Source organism: Fulvia fulva, chromosome 1, assembly GCF_020509005.1.
Source record: "Fulvia fulva chromosome 1, complete sequence".
In the NCBI taxonomy this organism is placed as follows: Eukaryota; Fungi; Ascomycota; class Dothideomycetes; order Mycosphaerellales; family Mycosphaerellaceae; genus Fulvia; species Fulvia fulva.
This window is the reverse complement of record NC_063012.1, coordinates 1,637,873-1,650,948: the sequence shown is the minus strand read 5'-3', so window position 1 is coordinate 1,650,948 and position 13,076 is coordinate 1,637,873. Positions and strand designations below refer to the sequence as shown.

General features: G+C 54.4%; 5 protein-coding genes across 5 annotated transcripts; 2 read left to right on the top strand and 3 right to left on the bottom strand.

Annotated features, from left to right (window-relative positions):
• Positions 1 to 731: 731 nt before the first annotated feature.
• On the bottom strand, positions 732 to 2,520 carry CLAFUR5_00394 (Putative G3BP-like protein; the record flags this gene model as incomplete). The annotated part of the gene is made up of 2 exons (XM_047899542.1): positions 732 to 1,043; positions 1,105 to 2,520. The coding sequence occupies 2 exons, from the start codon at positions 2,518 to 2,520 to the stop codon at positions 732 to 734; spliced, it is 1,728 nt and encodes a 575-aa protein (XP_047755945.1).
• Positions 2,521 to 3,379: 859 nt separating this feature from the next.
• CLAFUR5_00393 (Glucosyltransferase 2) lies at positions 3,380 to 4,805 on the bottom strand (the record flags this gene model as incomplete). Its single annotated transcript, XM_047899541.1, has 2 exons — positions 3,380 to 3,962; positions 4,081 to 4,805. 2 exons carry the CDS (start codon positions 4,803 to 4,805, stop codon positions 3,380 to 3,382), a joined length of 1,308 nt encoding a protein of 435 aa, XP_047755940.1.
• A 1,249-nt stretch (positions 4,806 to 6,054) lies between these two features.
• Positions 6,055 to 7,386, top strand: CLAFUR5_00392 (uncharacterized protein; the record flags this gene model as incomplete). Its single annotated transcript, XM_047899540.1, has 1 exon — positions 6,055 to 7,386. One exon carries the CDS (start codon positions 6,055 to 6,057, stop codon positions 7,384 to 7,386), a length of 1,332 nt encoding a protein of 443 aa, XP_047755939.1.
• A 723-nt stretch (positions 7,387 to 8,109) lies between these two features.
• On the top strand, positions 8,110 to 8,501 carry CLAFUR5_00391 (uncharacterized protein; the record flags this gene model as incomplete). The annotated part of the gene is made up of 2 exons (XM_047899539.1): positions 8,110 to 8,142; positions 8,208 to 8,501. The coding sequence occupies 2 exons, from the start codon at positions 8,110 to 8,112 to the stop codon at positions 8,499 to 8,501; spliced, it is 327 nt and encodes a 108-aa protein (XP_047755942.1).
• Positions 8,502 to 8,644: 143 nt separating this feature from the next.
• CLAFUR5_00390 (Spindle pole body protein ppc89) lies at positions 8,645 to 11,476 on the bottom strand (the record flags this gene model as incomplete). Its single annotated transcript, XM_047899538.1, has 1 exon — positions 8,645 to 11,476. One exon carries the CDS (start codon positions 11,474 to 11,476, stop codon positions 8,645 to 8,647), a length of 2,832 nt encoding a protein of 943 aa, XP_047755941.1.
• Positions 11,477 to 13,076: the final 1,600 nt, after the last annotated feature.

Below are 13,076 nucleotides of genomic sequence, written 5' to 3'. Positions count from 1 at the left end.
GAGGAAGGAAGCCCGTAACAAGGAGCCTTACCAAACCAATTTGTACATCTCTCATGACCTCTGTACGCTATCTGCCCTATTCCAGACCAATACTTTCTACGCGCTAATGTAAGAGAAAAGCAATCAATGCATGCCCATGCTGCTGCAACATAGACACATCATCAGACTTGACTTCCCAATTCCGCGAGCAAACCAACCAGGGGGGAGGTAAGACTAAGGGGGTTGGTTGGTACATCTCGCGCAAGTAATGCAAACTGTCCGCTTCTTCTTCTTCTTCTTCTTCTTCTTCTTCTTCTTCATCTTCGTTCCCAAAGAGCAAAGCAAAGCAAACGCAAAAGGACCACGCTATGCAAACTACAAAACGCTTTTCTCTTGCCCCCACGAGCGCTTATTTGCACCCGTACCCGCCCGCTCTTGCCAAAGATATTAGCACAGTAGTAGAATTTGCATTCCAGAAAAGAACGGATATTGTTACAGTTTGTCGTGTCGTGAGGTTTCGGAGGACGGCACTATTCCTCGATGCTCATCATATCGAGCAAGGCCATAGCGGCGGCGAACCGCTCAGATGTTATCGATGAAGTACGGCTGCCGTTGGGAGAAGTCGACGGGGTCATCACTGCATTATCGTCAGACGACTCGGCTCCCAGTGTCCTCGACGAGTCTGAACCAGATTGAGAGCCGTCTAGGCTGTCGCTATCGTGTTCGTCGTCGTTCAGTTGTTCGTAGATGTTCTAAGCCAACGAACCTCCCCTCCCGCCTCGCGGAGCACTGGGTGCAAAAGAGCCGCCGCGTCCTCCTCCTCTTGGAGCACCGCCAGCGCCGCCTCGCTGACCTTGTCCCTGGAAGCCGCCACGCGGAGGTCCCTGGCCAGCTCCGCCTCGGCCGCCGCGACCGCCCTGGAATTGGCCACGTGGAACGTATGGGGTTGATCCTGGTCGGATGCGGCGCTCCTCAACGTAGAGCTTCTCGCCAGCCAGTTCGAATGGGCTCTCGACTGCCTTGTTGTAGGCATCAGCAGTCTTGAAGTCGACAAAGGCACAGTTCTAAATACCAACAGTTAGTTACAAGAACAACGTTTGGGACTTTGTCTGCACATGCACTCACCTTTTGACGTGCAATGTCGAAGTAAACGATTTCGCCAAACTGCTCGAGGGTCTTTCTCAGCTCAGCAGCGTCGACATTCTCGTGCACGTTCTTGATGTAGCCTCGGTTCTGCTGTGGCTGCTCCTGCTGTGGTGCATTGGTCTGTCGCGACTGCTGGCGGTTGTGGCCAACGGCTGTCCACTCATCCTGGGATTCGGAGCCTTGCTCCTGGCGCTGGGCCGCAGGAGCTGTTGGGGCGGGTGGTGTCGATGCCTGGGTGGAGGATGGAGTTGCTGGCTTTGGTGCGGCTGGCTTTGCGGTGGGTTGTTGGGGCACCGCTGGGGCGGGCACTGGAGCACGGTTGGCAGAAGCTGCTGCTGCGCGCGCAGCCCAACTCATTGGCACAGCGGGGGCGGCAGGCTTAGGTGCAGGTGCTGGTTGAGGGGCAGCCTGCTTGGGTGGCGAAGCGGCAGGAGTTGGTTCTGGATCCTTTGGCTTCTCGGGCTGTACATCAGCTTCAGCAGTGGCGGTGCGCTCGAGCTCATCAGTTGGCTCAGGTGCAGAAGTCCGTGTCTCTGCTTCCGTTGGAGTAGCGGTGGCCTCTTCGACAGCTTTCTTGGCACCCTCGGCACCCTCTCCATTGACGAGTTCCTTGACCGCAGCGGAGGCATCTTCGGAGGATGCTTGGCGATCAGCGGCCTTCTCCTCGAGCTCCTTATCGAGCTGCTGAGCATCTGCCTCAACGGCTTCGCCTGATGTTGCAAGTGTCTTTGCTTCGGTTTGAGTCGATGCTGGCTCTTGCTCGCTGCTCTCAGTGCCAGACACTTGTTGGACCTCCTCTGCTGGTGCAGCGGTAGACTCTTGCTCCGGCTCATCCTCCTCCTCGACCAGGTATCTGAAGATATCGTTCAGCACGAAGTAGCCGTTAGTCTGAGTGGCGAGCACGAAGGTCTGGGTGAACTTCTTGTGTGGTTGACCCTTGTTCGAGATCTCGCCGATGACCTGGATGACGATGTTTTGGTCCGAGGCCTGGGAGTCGACGTTGGTAACGCGGACTTTGCAGTCTTGGTAGTCGAGATCCTTGATGCGGTCATTGATGGAACGTTGGCCGACACACACAGAGACCTTGTCGGCCTCAACGCCAGAGACGAACTGCGAGCGCTTGTTGTAGAAGAGGTACAGGCGCTCGGGACTTCGGCTGAGGGTGGTGTAGTATTGCTCGACAAAGTACCAGCCCACCTCGTCCTTGCTGATGTCGGCCTGTGCGGGCTGCTGCGAGCTTGCGGCGTTGGACGGGGTGGAAGACTGCGGTGGAGCGGAGTTTTGCGAGGAGACGGCGTGGTTGGTAGTGTATGCGAATTCGTTTTGGTTTATGCCTCCGTAGGCGGCGTGGGGTGCGTAGTTGCCATTTGGCAGGGCACCAACTTCAGCAGCCATGATCGCAAGGTTTGCACTGCACGTGTGGGTGTCTGCAGATATGCGCTGCGCTGCGGGAGGAGGGATGATCTTTGCGAGTCGAGGTCTATCGTCGGCGGGCAGAATAGCCGAGCTGCAGAAAGCGTGTCGCGTGTGGTGTGGGAGCTGCGATGTGGTGCGGCCGTGAGATTAGTGAGGCTCAGGCAATTGCGATGAGCGGCAACAAGCACGTGTAATGAAGTGCGAAGGGAGGGTGATGGAAGTGTGGTGGTGGTGGTGGTGGTGGTGGTGGTAGAAGTGGTGGATGACGGTTGGTGGTGTGCAGAAGTCGCGTGTGGGAGAAAAGGCTCATCCATGGATCTCGAGGACTTGCAAGTTGCCGAAGCGCCAGCTGGTCTGTGCCAAACGCTAATTGACCACCAATGTGTTCGGACGGCGCATTCACCAACAACACACATCACACGCCACTGAGAGGTCCAACATGATCGATGGCTACATGTGCACATTCGATGCTTCAGTTGTATCAGCCATATCTAAAGCACTATCGTAATCCCCTGCACCGCCGAGCCAATGCTGCGCTGTTGCTCTTCCATATCAGCTTCCCATGCCACGCCTCAATGCCTGTCACTCTCCTCTGTATTTCACTCTGCAGTGCCTGCTATGTTCTACCTCATGGTTGTACTGTCTCGTTGTACGCGGTCCACCAGCTTTCCAGCTTGAATATGCAATGCTTACTATGCGACGATGGTCCTGACGACGTGCTCCATCTGCTGCACACAACCATCCTGCGGCCCTGCTGATCGTTTTCTCAGCTGCCTGGTGTCTCGTTCTCCTCTTGTACAGAAGGCTATCATGGGCTAGGCCCGGGCTTGGGCTTTGCCTACTTGTAAGGGTAGTCTTTCGTGTTGTCATGCACGATGAACTGTTCGAAAGCAATCCCGCGCAGCTTTTCGGTCGAGCTGAGCCGATTCTTGACTTTGGTCATCTCAGTGGTCTTCGGTTTGAATGCGACAGTAGCCCATGAGCGCAGCAGTCTCCGCCAGTAACAAGCTGTCGCAGCAGGCGTTGTGTATCGCTCACGGAATGTCGCTTTCGCAGTGTCCGCAATTTTCTGTGCCTCGTCCAGATGCTCGTTGTAATACTTGATCTTTTCCTCCAGGTCTGAGAAGTCTCTCTCCACTCGGACACAATTCGTGTCGGTGTCCAGCAGGTGGTAGTAGTGTGCTATCCATTCCACGTCGTGGACCATGAGCAAGGAGTCGCAGTTCAGCAGATGTGTCATGCGCGCAGACCAAGACCGCCCTTCCGTGTTGACGACATAGCGGTATTTGCAAAACGATGCCATGGGTATCACCGAGTCTTTTTTGTCCCAGCTCATCTGGACAACATCTGCCCATGGCTTGCCTTCTGTCACGTTCAACAACGGCTCACGTACTTCTGGATTCGTCCACGCAACACCTCGCCTGTACCCGTGTTAGTATGTCCATACGATAGTTCGATTGTCTGAGCAGCCAGCACGTCAATCCAAGACACGTCTTCATCGTGTCTGAGAGCGCGCGAGGTCCACTCCGGATGACTTACCATGCAACTTTGGCGATTTTCTGATCCAATGGGCCATCATGCTCTCTGGACTTTGATTGTTGCAACGACCATCCTTCAGCTTCCGGTGGGGCGCCGAAGAAATGGAAGTCTGGTATGACCCAGACATTGTCATGCCGTGGGTTTGCAAATGCTCGTGTGAACCCCCATAGCGCCCTTGGCTTCTCGCCCACGACAGGCTTGTCGTCCACAACGACAGTGAATTCAACATCAGGCAAAGGTTGACCGGCGCTCTGAGCAGCGTTGAGAGCGGTCTGTATTTGCTGCAACACGGCAATAATGCGATGTCGAAAGTCCTTGCGGCCCAGTCCTCTGGTCTGGATTATGCGCAGCTGCTGTCCCGCGATCAAGCCTCGTACGCCTCCATCGTTGCCACCGACTAGCTCTATGCTTTCAGAGGTGATTTTGCGGCCTGACTCGCCCCAGTACTGCACGGCGCGATCGACCTCGTCGTATAGCTCCGGAAAGGCAGCATCGCATTGTTCGACATTGAGATTTAGATTATCGTGGTCGCGTGCCCAGTCGTACGACCAGGCTCCAGTATCTTTTCCAATTGTCTGTTCATCTCCGTGCTCAAGCGCGCTAGATATCTGCTTCGCTCTAATGGGGAACGGTTGTAGGCTGAATTGCTGTACCAGGATGCACAGAAGGAGGACTGCGCTCAGTGCTTGCCATAGCAACGGCGACTGAAGAATCGGCATGACCATGCTGGCTTCGAATGCCTACGGGACATTGAAGGAATCTGAGGCTGCGTAGGATCAGGGACGTTTTAGTGCCACATTCTGCTGTGCTCGGTAGATTCCAAATGCCCGTTGTGCAGGCAGCGGCTTCTTCGGGTAATTTTTAGAGCAAGTAGGCGCGTTGAGCGATTCGGTCGGCGGGTAGCGGCTTGGTGAGAGCTAACGACAGGCTGCGAGGAAGTAGATACTGGAGAGATGAAGACGCATTCTGCTGCACCTGCTTTCGCAGGAGCGACAGAATGACCGAGCTGGGTGCATGGTCGTCGCTGCACAACAACACGTGCTGACGTATACCTTGATTCGTGTTTACACGAATAGTTTCACATGTTGGGATAAGCTCTCGTGTCCCTTGTGAGGCTGTCGGGATCATCCGAAGTTAAACCTGTGATAGTTGCAAGCATCACGGCTCGCGAGCAATCGATAACGATGTCGCGTTGCTGATAATTGCGCAATGAGTGGCAACATTTGTAGCTTTCCCGTCAATGACCATACCATGCGTGGCGTGAATCTGCGGACGATATCCATTGATTCTCCTTAGCAGATCGTCGACTCGTGGATCACCAGTACAAAGCTACACTCCCTTTCAGATATCCCAATAGCCGGGTGACGCGAGTCGCTTACAGTCGACTGGTGAAACCAGGGTCATGTCGCCTGGAAATGCTTGGTTGACAACCATTCTGTGGGTTGAGCACGCACGGCGAAGTCAAAACACGTTTGCGGAGTGCTTATCTGGACGGCATAGGAGGAAATGAGAGTCCAGACGACATCAAGTATGCCAAGAGAGCATAGTGCTTCGACATTCCAGTGTCCACAAAGGAGCTTGAAGACTAGGTAACGACGTTCGTCCGAGGTCATGCAAGTGTACAGGCAGGACAGGATGGGTACACCAGATGGTGGTGCAGGCACTGCGGATCGTCCTTGGTGTGGTGAGACAGGTGCGTTCACTCGAGTAACGATGAATCGTGACGGGAGAATGAGCAGTACGTCTTTGACCGAGGCCTTAAGTGGCGCAGATGGTTCTGAAAGAGAAAGCGTTGTTGATGATCAGGAGTGTAGCATGCAGCGGGCAGCTTGTGAAACAGCAGGAGCTGGTGCAATCACGTGTGTCGCGCATCTAGCGTGTAATATTTAGCTCGGTCAGCTCTGACAATGACAGCACTGATAATCGCTCTTCTGTCTTTGTGTCTCTTCGCACAATACATGCACCCACCTCACGATGCCAGAGGCCATAGCGACAAGCAAGCGTAAGTTCTACAAGGCGCTGGACGCTCTTACCAATGCCACCGCGCCACCAAAGACTGTCTCCGATACGCCTTCCTCGTCCAGCGCTGAGCGATCGTCTGCCGCTGCCTTCGATGAAGCTCGAGAGCGCGTGCGGAAGCGACTTCGACACAGCACCTCGACCGGCTCGCTTGATGCGTCGGTGATATCCTTGTCGCGAGGCAAGAACGCTCCCAAACCCAACAGCACTCCCCCACACTTCTCGCCATGGTCACAGGAAACATTCCTCGCGCGCCTGAAGACCTTCAGCAGCGTGTCTTTGTGGCATCCGAAGCCAGATGTTGTCAACGAAGTCGCCTGGGCAAAGCGTGGATGGGTTTGCGTGGACGTGAACACGGTCGCCTGTCGCCGTGGCTGTGAGAGAAGAGTCGTCGTCAGTCTTGATATACCGACCAAGCCAACGCCCGCTGAAGATGACGCCGACGATGAGAATGAGGAGGACGAGGATGCCACATCAGCGCTCGAGGAAGCGCTGGCAGAGCGCTACAAAGCCGAGATTGTGGACGGTCATGCTTCATCGTGTCTCTGGCACCAGCAAGGCTGTAAGGACGACGTTTACCGCTTGCCAGTAGTACGCCCGTCGGTTTGGCAGCCGGAGTTGAGACAAAGACTTCATTCCATATCCGCCATATACGGTTCTGTGGAGCACATCACCACCCGAACTGTCGATACGTCCAGCCACAAGTTGGTACACGAGCTACCGCACGATGTGCTGGGCATCACTACGCCACCAGACCAGCATATGAGCAAAGCATTCGAGATCGCAATGCACGGCTGGCGCGGAGTCTCAGACTCCGGTAATCAACTGCTGACATGTGATGCCTGCTTCCAACGAATTGGGCTCTGGTTGTATCAGCCTGACTACAAGCGTCCCCGGAGCAGGAGCTCGGATCACGAAGAGGATGCCGACGATGCCGTGCTAGATCTGGTGGAGACACATCGAGATCACTGTCCTTGGAGGAATTCGCAGACACAGCAAGCCACAGGCAGTCTGCATGGCTTGAACGCTATTCAGATCCTGCAGCGTGTAGTCGCAACCGCAGCACGAGATCATCGGCGGCGATCTGATCGTCTTCGTGCTGAGAACGACGGAGAGGAAGTAGACGATGAAGGGACTCCTCAGTCACAAGACTCGCCGGTGCGACTGTCCAGAGCAGAAATCGCAGAACAAGATAAGGCGCGCGAATCGCGTCTGCGCAAGCTCAAAAATCTCTTCAACATCAAAAGACGACCGACGACGAAAGCGCCAACACAGAAATTTTTGTAGAAGGACGAGCAGCGAGCCGTGCGGGCTCTGCCTTTGTCGGGCAACATCCAGTGTTTCTTGTTTGAGCGTTATAGCGTAGCACTTTATTCTGACGACTTCCAATAGCATCGCCCGACGAATCGCATGCATAGCCAAAAGGTGATGTTTACTCTTGCTGACAGTTCTGATACCCTGCCACTCTTTTGCCACTTCTCGATGCTTGGCGCGACGCGCTTCCGTCAAACGCGCCCTCCAAATCAAGTATCCACAAACCCTACATCGACTACACCCAGCATCACACCACACCACACCCCAACACATCCAAACCATGCCACCCACTCACCCTCTGCCCCATCTGCACCTTCCCAGCAACACACCAATGCTCCCGCTGCAAACCCCTCAAATACTGCTCCCCGCCCTGCCAACGCAAAGACTAAGGTACCCCTCGCACAAACTCCTCTGCCGCACGTTCCCACAAAGCCTCCAGGCCCCGGGTCCTCACATGCGTCGCTGCCTCTACTTCCCACCCCACGACCCCGAGCCGCAAGTGATCTGGCTCAAAGTCAAACGTTTCGATCTCGGCGGAGGGGATGAAAGTGAAAGCTTCGAACATGTCGATTATTCCGCGCAAATGGGAAATGGGGTGCTGGGACGATTTGTCCCGGGGAGAAGGTTCCGGTGCATTTGACTCTTGAGAACGATGGAGGGGGTTAGGGAGCGTGTGTGTATTTGGCTTATGATGATATGTTTTTGATGAGGTTTGAGGGGCGGACTGGTGTAAGTCATATTCGTAGGTCATGCCAGCACTTCGTGTCTCCTGCTAAACCGCACATCTCATCCAGGCCATCGACGCAGCAACCAAGAATAAAACAGGAAGCGAATGGCGAGGTCCCATGGTCGCGCTATGTGGCCGCGTCAATGAGATGTATGATATTGTGGAGGTGCAGGATATGGATTCGAGGGAGTACTCTGCATTAGTGGAGGAGTTCTTCAGACGGCAAGGGAGCGATTTGAATACGTATGGCATGTGGGAGGCATATCGAGGGCTGATGGGAGGTCTTGCAGATGCGGATGACTCTGAGGCGGTAGCGCAAGGCGTTTGTGCGTTGGAGCAGTTTCGGACGGTCAAGATCTGATGATGAGGCGAGGTTGCCGTGGACGATCAGCCGTATATTGAGAGTATCTATCATGAGCAGCCGACCTTGCCTAGGGCAAAGCAATAATCTATCCATCTATCCAGCCCACGCCGAACAACGAGCGTACACCAAGCACACGGGACCTATCGTCCTTGCCCGATCTCACTCTCAACATCACTCAGTCCTTCCCACGGCAATTCACTCTCATCACTAACATCGTCAATGCCGTCGAAACCTGCAGGCGCCTTCCTGCCCACATGACCTGACAGTTCAGCTGGATCGAGCCCAATGCTTGTAAGGGTGTCCTCCACATCCTGCTGGGTCATCTCCACTGACTTAGTCTCAGTCTTGAGCTGCCCTGCCTGCTTCTGTCCCTCGAGAACATCGTATAGGGCATAAATCTGGTCGCTGCGGGTCTCAATTTGGGACGTAAGTGCCTCAATCTTGGCCTTGAGGCTGTGTCGCCGTCGCTTCGAGATAGCAGGGTCGTGCTGGTTGTATTGCTGGCTGTGGACCTCGCGCTGGACTCTGAGGTGAGCCACCTCATCGCTCAGGTTCTTGATCACCATTGCTAAAGCGTCGGCCGGTGCTTGAGCTGGGCGGAGTGTGGCGTCCGTAACATCGATGTCTCGGTCTGTGACCGGGATTGGCTGCGGTATTGTGCTAGTCTTGGCAGAATCTGGGCAGACGGTGCAATTGATGGCATCATGGTTGATGCAAGAGGGCTTGCTGAGCGTTGCTAGCAAAGGCTGATTGACGTTCATAGTGATGTCTGGAATGATGAAGGCTGAAGTCATGCCCTCGGCACCGGATGACCTTCTTCGACGGCGGCTGGTATTGCTGAGGATTGATTCATCGCCCACATCTGTGTCCTGCTGGCCGGCTTGCACGTCGTTGAACGACGAATGTGGCGACTGGACTCGTACTGTCTTTGCAGCTCTGAGGAAATCGTCCACGGTGCCGTCCCCGAGAGTAAGACGCTCTGCTCTTCCGGTGAGATCTTTCAACGACGACTTCCGCGGCATGCTTTGTCGCGTCAAAGATCTGGTGGTGTCGTTGTCCTTCAAGCTCTGATACAAGGGCTTTTTGTGCAGTCGGCCGGTACGTCTTTCTTCCTCCAGCTTCCTACGCAGGGCTGCCATCGCATCATCGTCCAGATCGCTGAGAATGGTCAAGTCTTCCTCAGTTGATACACCACCATCAGCTGCCCTACCGAACGAAGAACGTCGAGACTTTCGAGTCAGGTCAACTTCCGTGGCAGTCACAGCATCATCCACTTCCATCCCTGCTGGTGCTGAGACATGACGCTTGGATGAATGGTGCGTCTCCGGTGCAGTGTCTCTGCGGGTTCGTGATAGGGATCGAGAATGCAGACCTCTCGGACCACGACTCTCACTACGAGCCTCGCGTGGATCTTGCAACTTGATAGAAGCTTGCTGTCGTATCTTCTGAGTCTCTCGCGCTATCGCCGTGGCAATATCGCGCACGAAGGAGTCATCTTGGTTTGATGCAGCAGTTCCCCGCTGCTCGGCTGTGGTAGGATCTTGCTTGTTTTGGGCAATGCCTGTTGATGATTCCCTACTATGCTTAACAGCACGCGAAGCAGACAGCGAATCTCGCCTGCTCTCTTCCGTCCTCATGGGTCCATCATCTCCAGACCCTGCTTGGTTGTCCCGTATTGATCGAGCGCTTTCGTTTGCCCGCGAGGTTTTGTGAGCTCCCAGCTTAGCGCGCAAATCGTTATTCTCGCTGGCAAGCGACACGACTTGATTCTTAAGCTCATCTACCTCGTTCTGGAATTCTTCCTGGCTCTCTCTCAACGCATCGTTCTCACTGGCAAGCTCCTCGTTGTTCACATATGCGGTGGTAATTTGCGCCATGATCACATCGCGCTCCTTAGTCACACGACTCTTGGTGATCTCGGCAATGCTGGTCTTTCGTTCGGCCTTGTCCACTTGCGCCTGTAAGGCCTTGATTCTTGCTTCTAATCTGGCGATGTCGGTGTGCGAGCCTCCATGCTGAATTGAATCGTCTTCAGAGCCAAGAGCGCTGCCAGGACGACGTCTGGCTGCTTGCAGTTGACTTCGGAGCTCGAGAATCTCAGCTTCATATTCCTCTGCTCTCTTTCTCGCTTCGCTGTTCTCTGACTCCAGCGACGCAACCTTTTCCTGCAGAAGACCAATAGACGCGAAGATATACTTCTCATCATTCGGTATGGCAGCGCCATCTATGGGATGATGCAGCTGAGCGGGCTGCTTGGGAGCATTGAATGTGAACCGCGAGCGTGATGCCGCAGGTTTTCTGAACACCGGCGTCCCACCCGCAATCATAGCGGTCATATCTGCCATGTCTGGTAGCATGAACGACTGACTGGTCGTGTACGCTGCTGACTCGATGTGGGCAGCTGCACTTGCTGTACGGCGCGGCGTCGGCTGATCCCCCATCTGCAGGCCTCCTTCAGCTGTGTATCGTGTCGGTACTGCGGTATAAGCTGCCGATACATGCTGTGCAGCTGTAAAGCGGGAGCTGCGCACTCTAAGTGTCCCAGAGCGCTGTGTGTTCTCCCGGGCCGCATCTTCCCTTCGAGTAGGCATTTTCTCGGATACAGCGCGCTGCTTGGCACTTCTGACGGATGCTTGTTTCCGCAGAGCATGATTGGGGCGGACAGGTGGTGTGCCCGTGACCTCGTACTGACTGTTGTCGTTGCCAAAGCTGAAAATCGCGTTGGAAGACATGTCGTAGTCCTGCGCGCGCTTCGTGCCTCGACCCATCTCTATCAACATGTCGGTGCTGCTATCACCGCTTTGCTGATCGTATGGCCGCGGAAAGGCATCGTCCTGCAGGGAGAAGTCCTGTTGCTGAGGCGTCGACTGGATCACGTCCTGGAAGCTGGTCTGGGTGGCCGTCTGGTAAACATCGTCGTTGGGCGAACTGGCGCGGTTGGCGTTCGCGAAACGCGATCGCGAAGCGGCCATGTGGGGTGTATCTTATGCAGCAAAGACCTGCGGATGAAGCGCTGCGCGATAGTGCTGTCGTGTATGCTGCTGATCGGGCCCAGCCTCGTCGCTGCAGAAGATCAGGTCGAGCAATTGGATTGTGTCGGGTCGAAGTTGCGTGTTCTGTAGGTGAGACGTCGCGCTCGAGAATCCTTGCTGTGTCGGAGGTAAACAAACCGCTCGCCGACATTTCCACAAAGTCACGTGCACTAGTGCTGTGAGGGACATGTGAGAGGACACGTGCCATCGTCTGGATCTGCACATTCGAGGATTGACAACTTTGAAGCCACTGACTGAGCCATCATCGCTCAAATTCTATATAGTCAGGAGTGTGGTCCAAGATCACCCTGTCTGTATCGACACTACTTCTATTGCTCTACTCAAGTTTGTCCCCTTTGCCTCTGCCTTGCTTTTCTGACAGTATATTTCTATCAATCTCTCCCCTATGGACATCATCTTTCTCTGCTCCTGAAGAGGCAACACGGGGTCCTTCAAACTTCGTTTGCAGCCACCTCTTGAACGCGAACCACCACCAACAGGCCATTATCTTTGCATCCACCGTCTTTTCGAGCCCTCTTGGACGGTTTTTGTGTCTTTCCCGTCCGATAATGACAGTGCTTTTCATCTGACGATGTCCCATGTACGGCCTTTGGTGTCGCGCTGACATTGTCGTCGCTTGTCACGCTATCTCGCCAACAATGCAGACAATCAACCGCCGGGTTCCCGTAGTGTAGTAGATGTCCACCAGTCCGCCTCGAGTGTTTCCGGCCGCAATGCAGACAAGGTGCCCACAGGGGCGCGACGGTACCCAAGATTGGAATGGCAATACTCAAGGGCGCGACAGCGATGAAGATCCCAGCTGAGATCGCTGAGAGCAGCAGCTGATCGATTGATATGTTAGCTTGTTTTCCACCTTGCGACTTTGGGCTTGAAAATTACGAGCTGTACAAGATTGATGGCATGTCATTGGGGTACACTGTGTGACAGAAACCGCGCGGGTAGACCCAACGACTGCGAAGTCTACTTACCATAGATGATATGGCTATGATGATACGATGAAGTAGTGCGTCTCAGTCCTGGATTATCGCAGTTGTAGGTTATGTTGAAGGTGCAAGACGATCCTTTCAGTCTCTTGGTCGTAGTTGTCCGACTCTATCCAGATGACAAGGTCCTCTCAGCCCATAGTTCTCGACAAGTTTTCGCGTCCCTCTTGACGTAAGGTCGCCAGCTATCCGATCTGTGACAGTGCTGGCAGGGTTTAGTACGGCTCTAGCCCATATCAATGATTTTGAAGCGATGGGTTTCGGGAAACTGGCGTAGTGAGTAATAACCATCGATTGTGATTGATGATCTCTGATGTTTGTGATGCTTCGTAGTGTCCCAGGGGTTGATATCGTGATGAAGGACTTGGAAGTTCAGAACAGATGCCCGGAGACAAGGTGGAAAGAGAAGAAGCTTCTAACCGTGAGCACGAGTCGGCTGTCATGTAGTTTCTTGATGTTCGGTAGCGGATGTCACGGATAAGCTTGTCTTGCTTAATACCGATTACCTGGTACATCGTCTGTTTCTCCATCAGCGG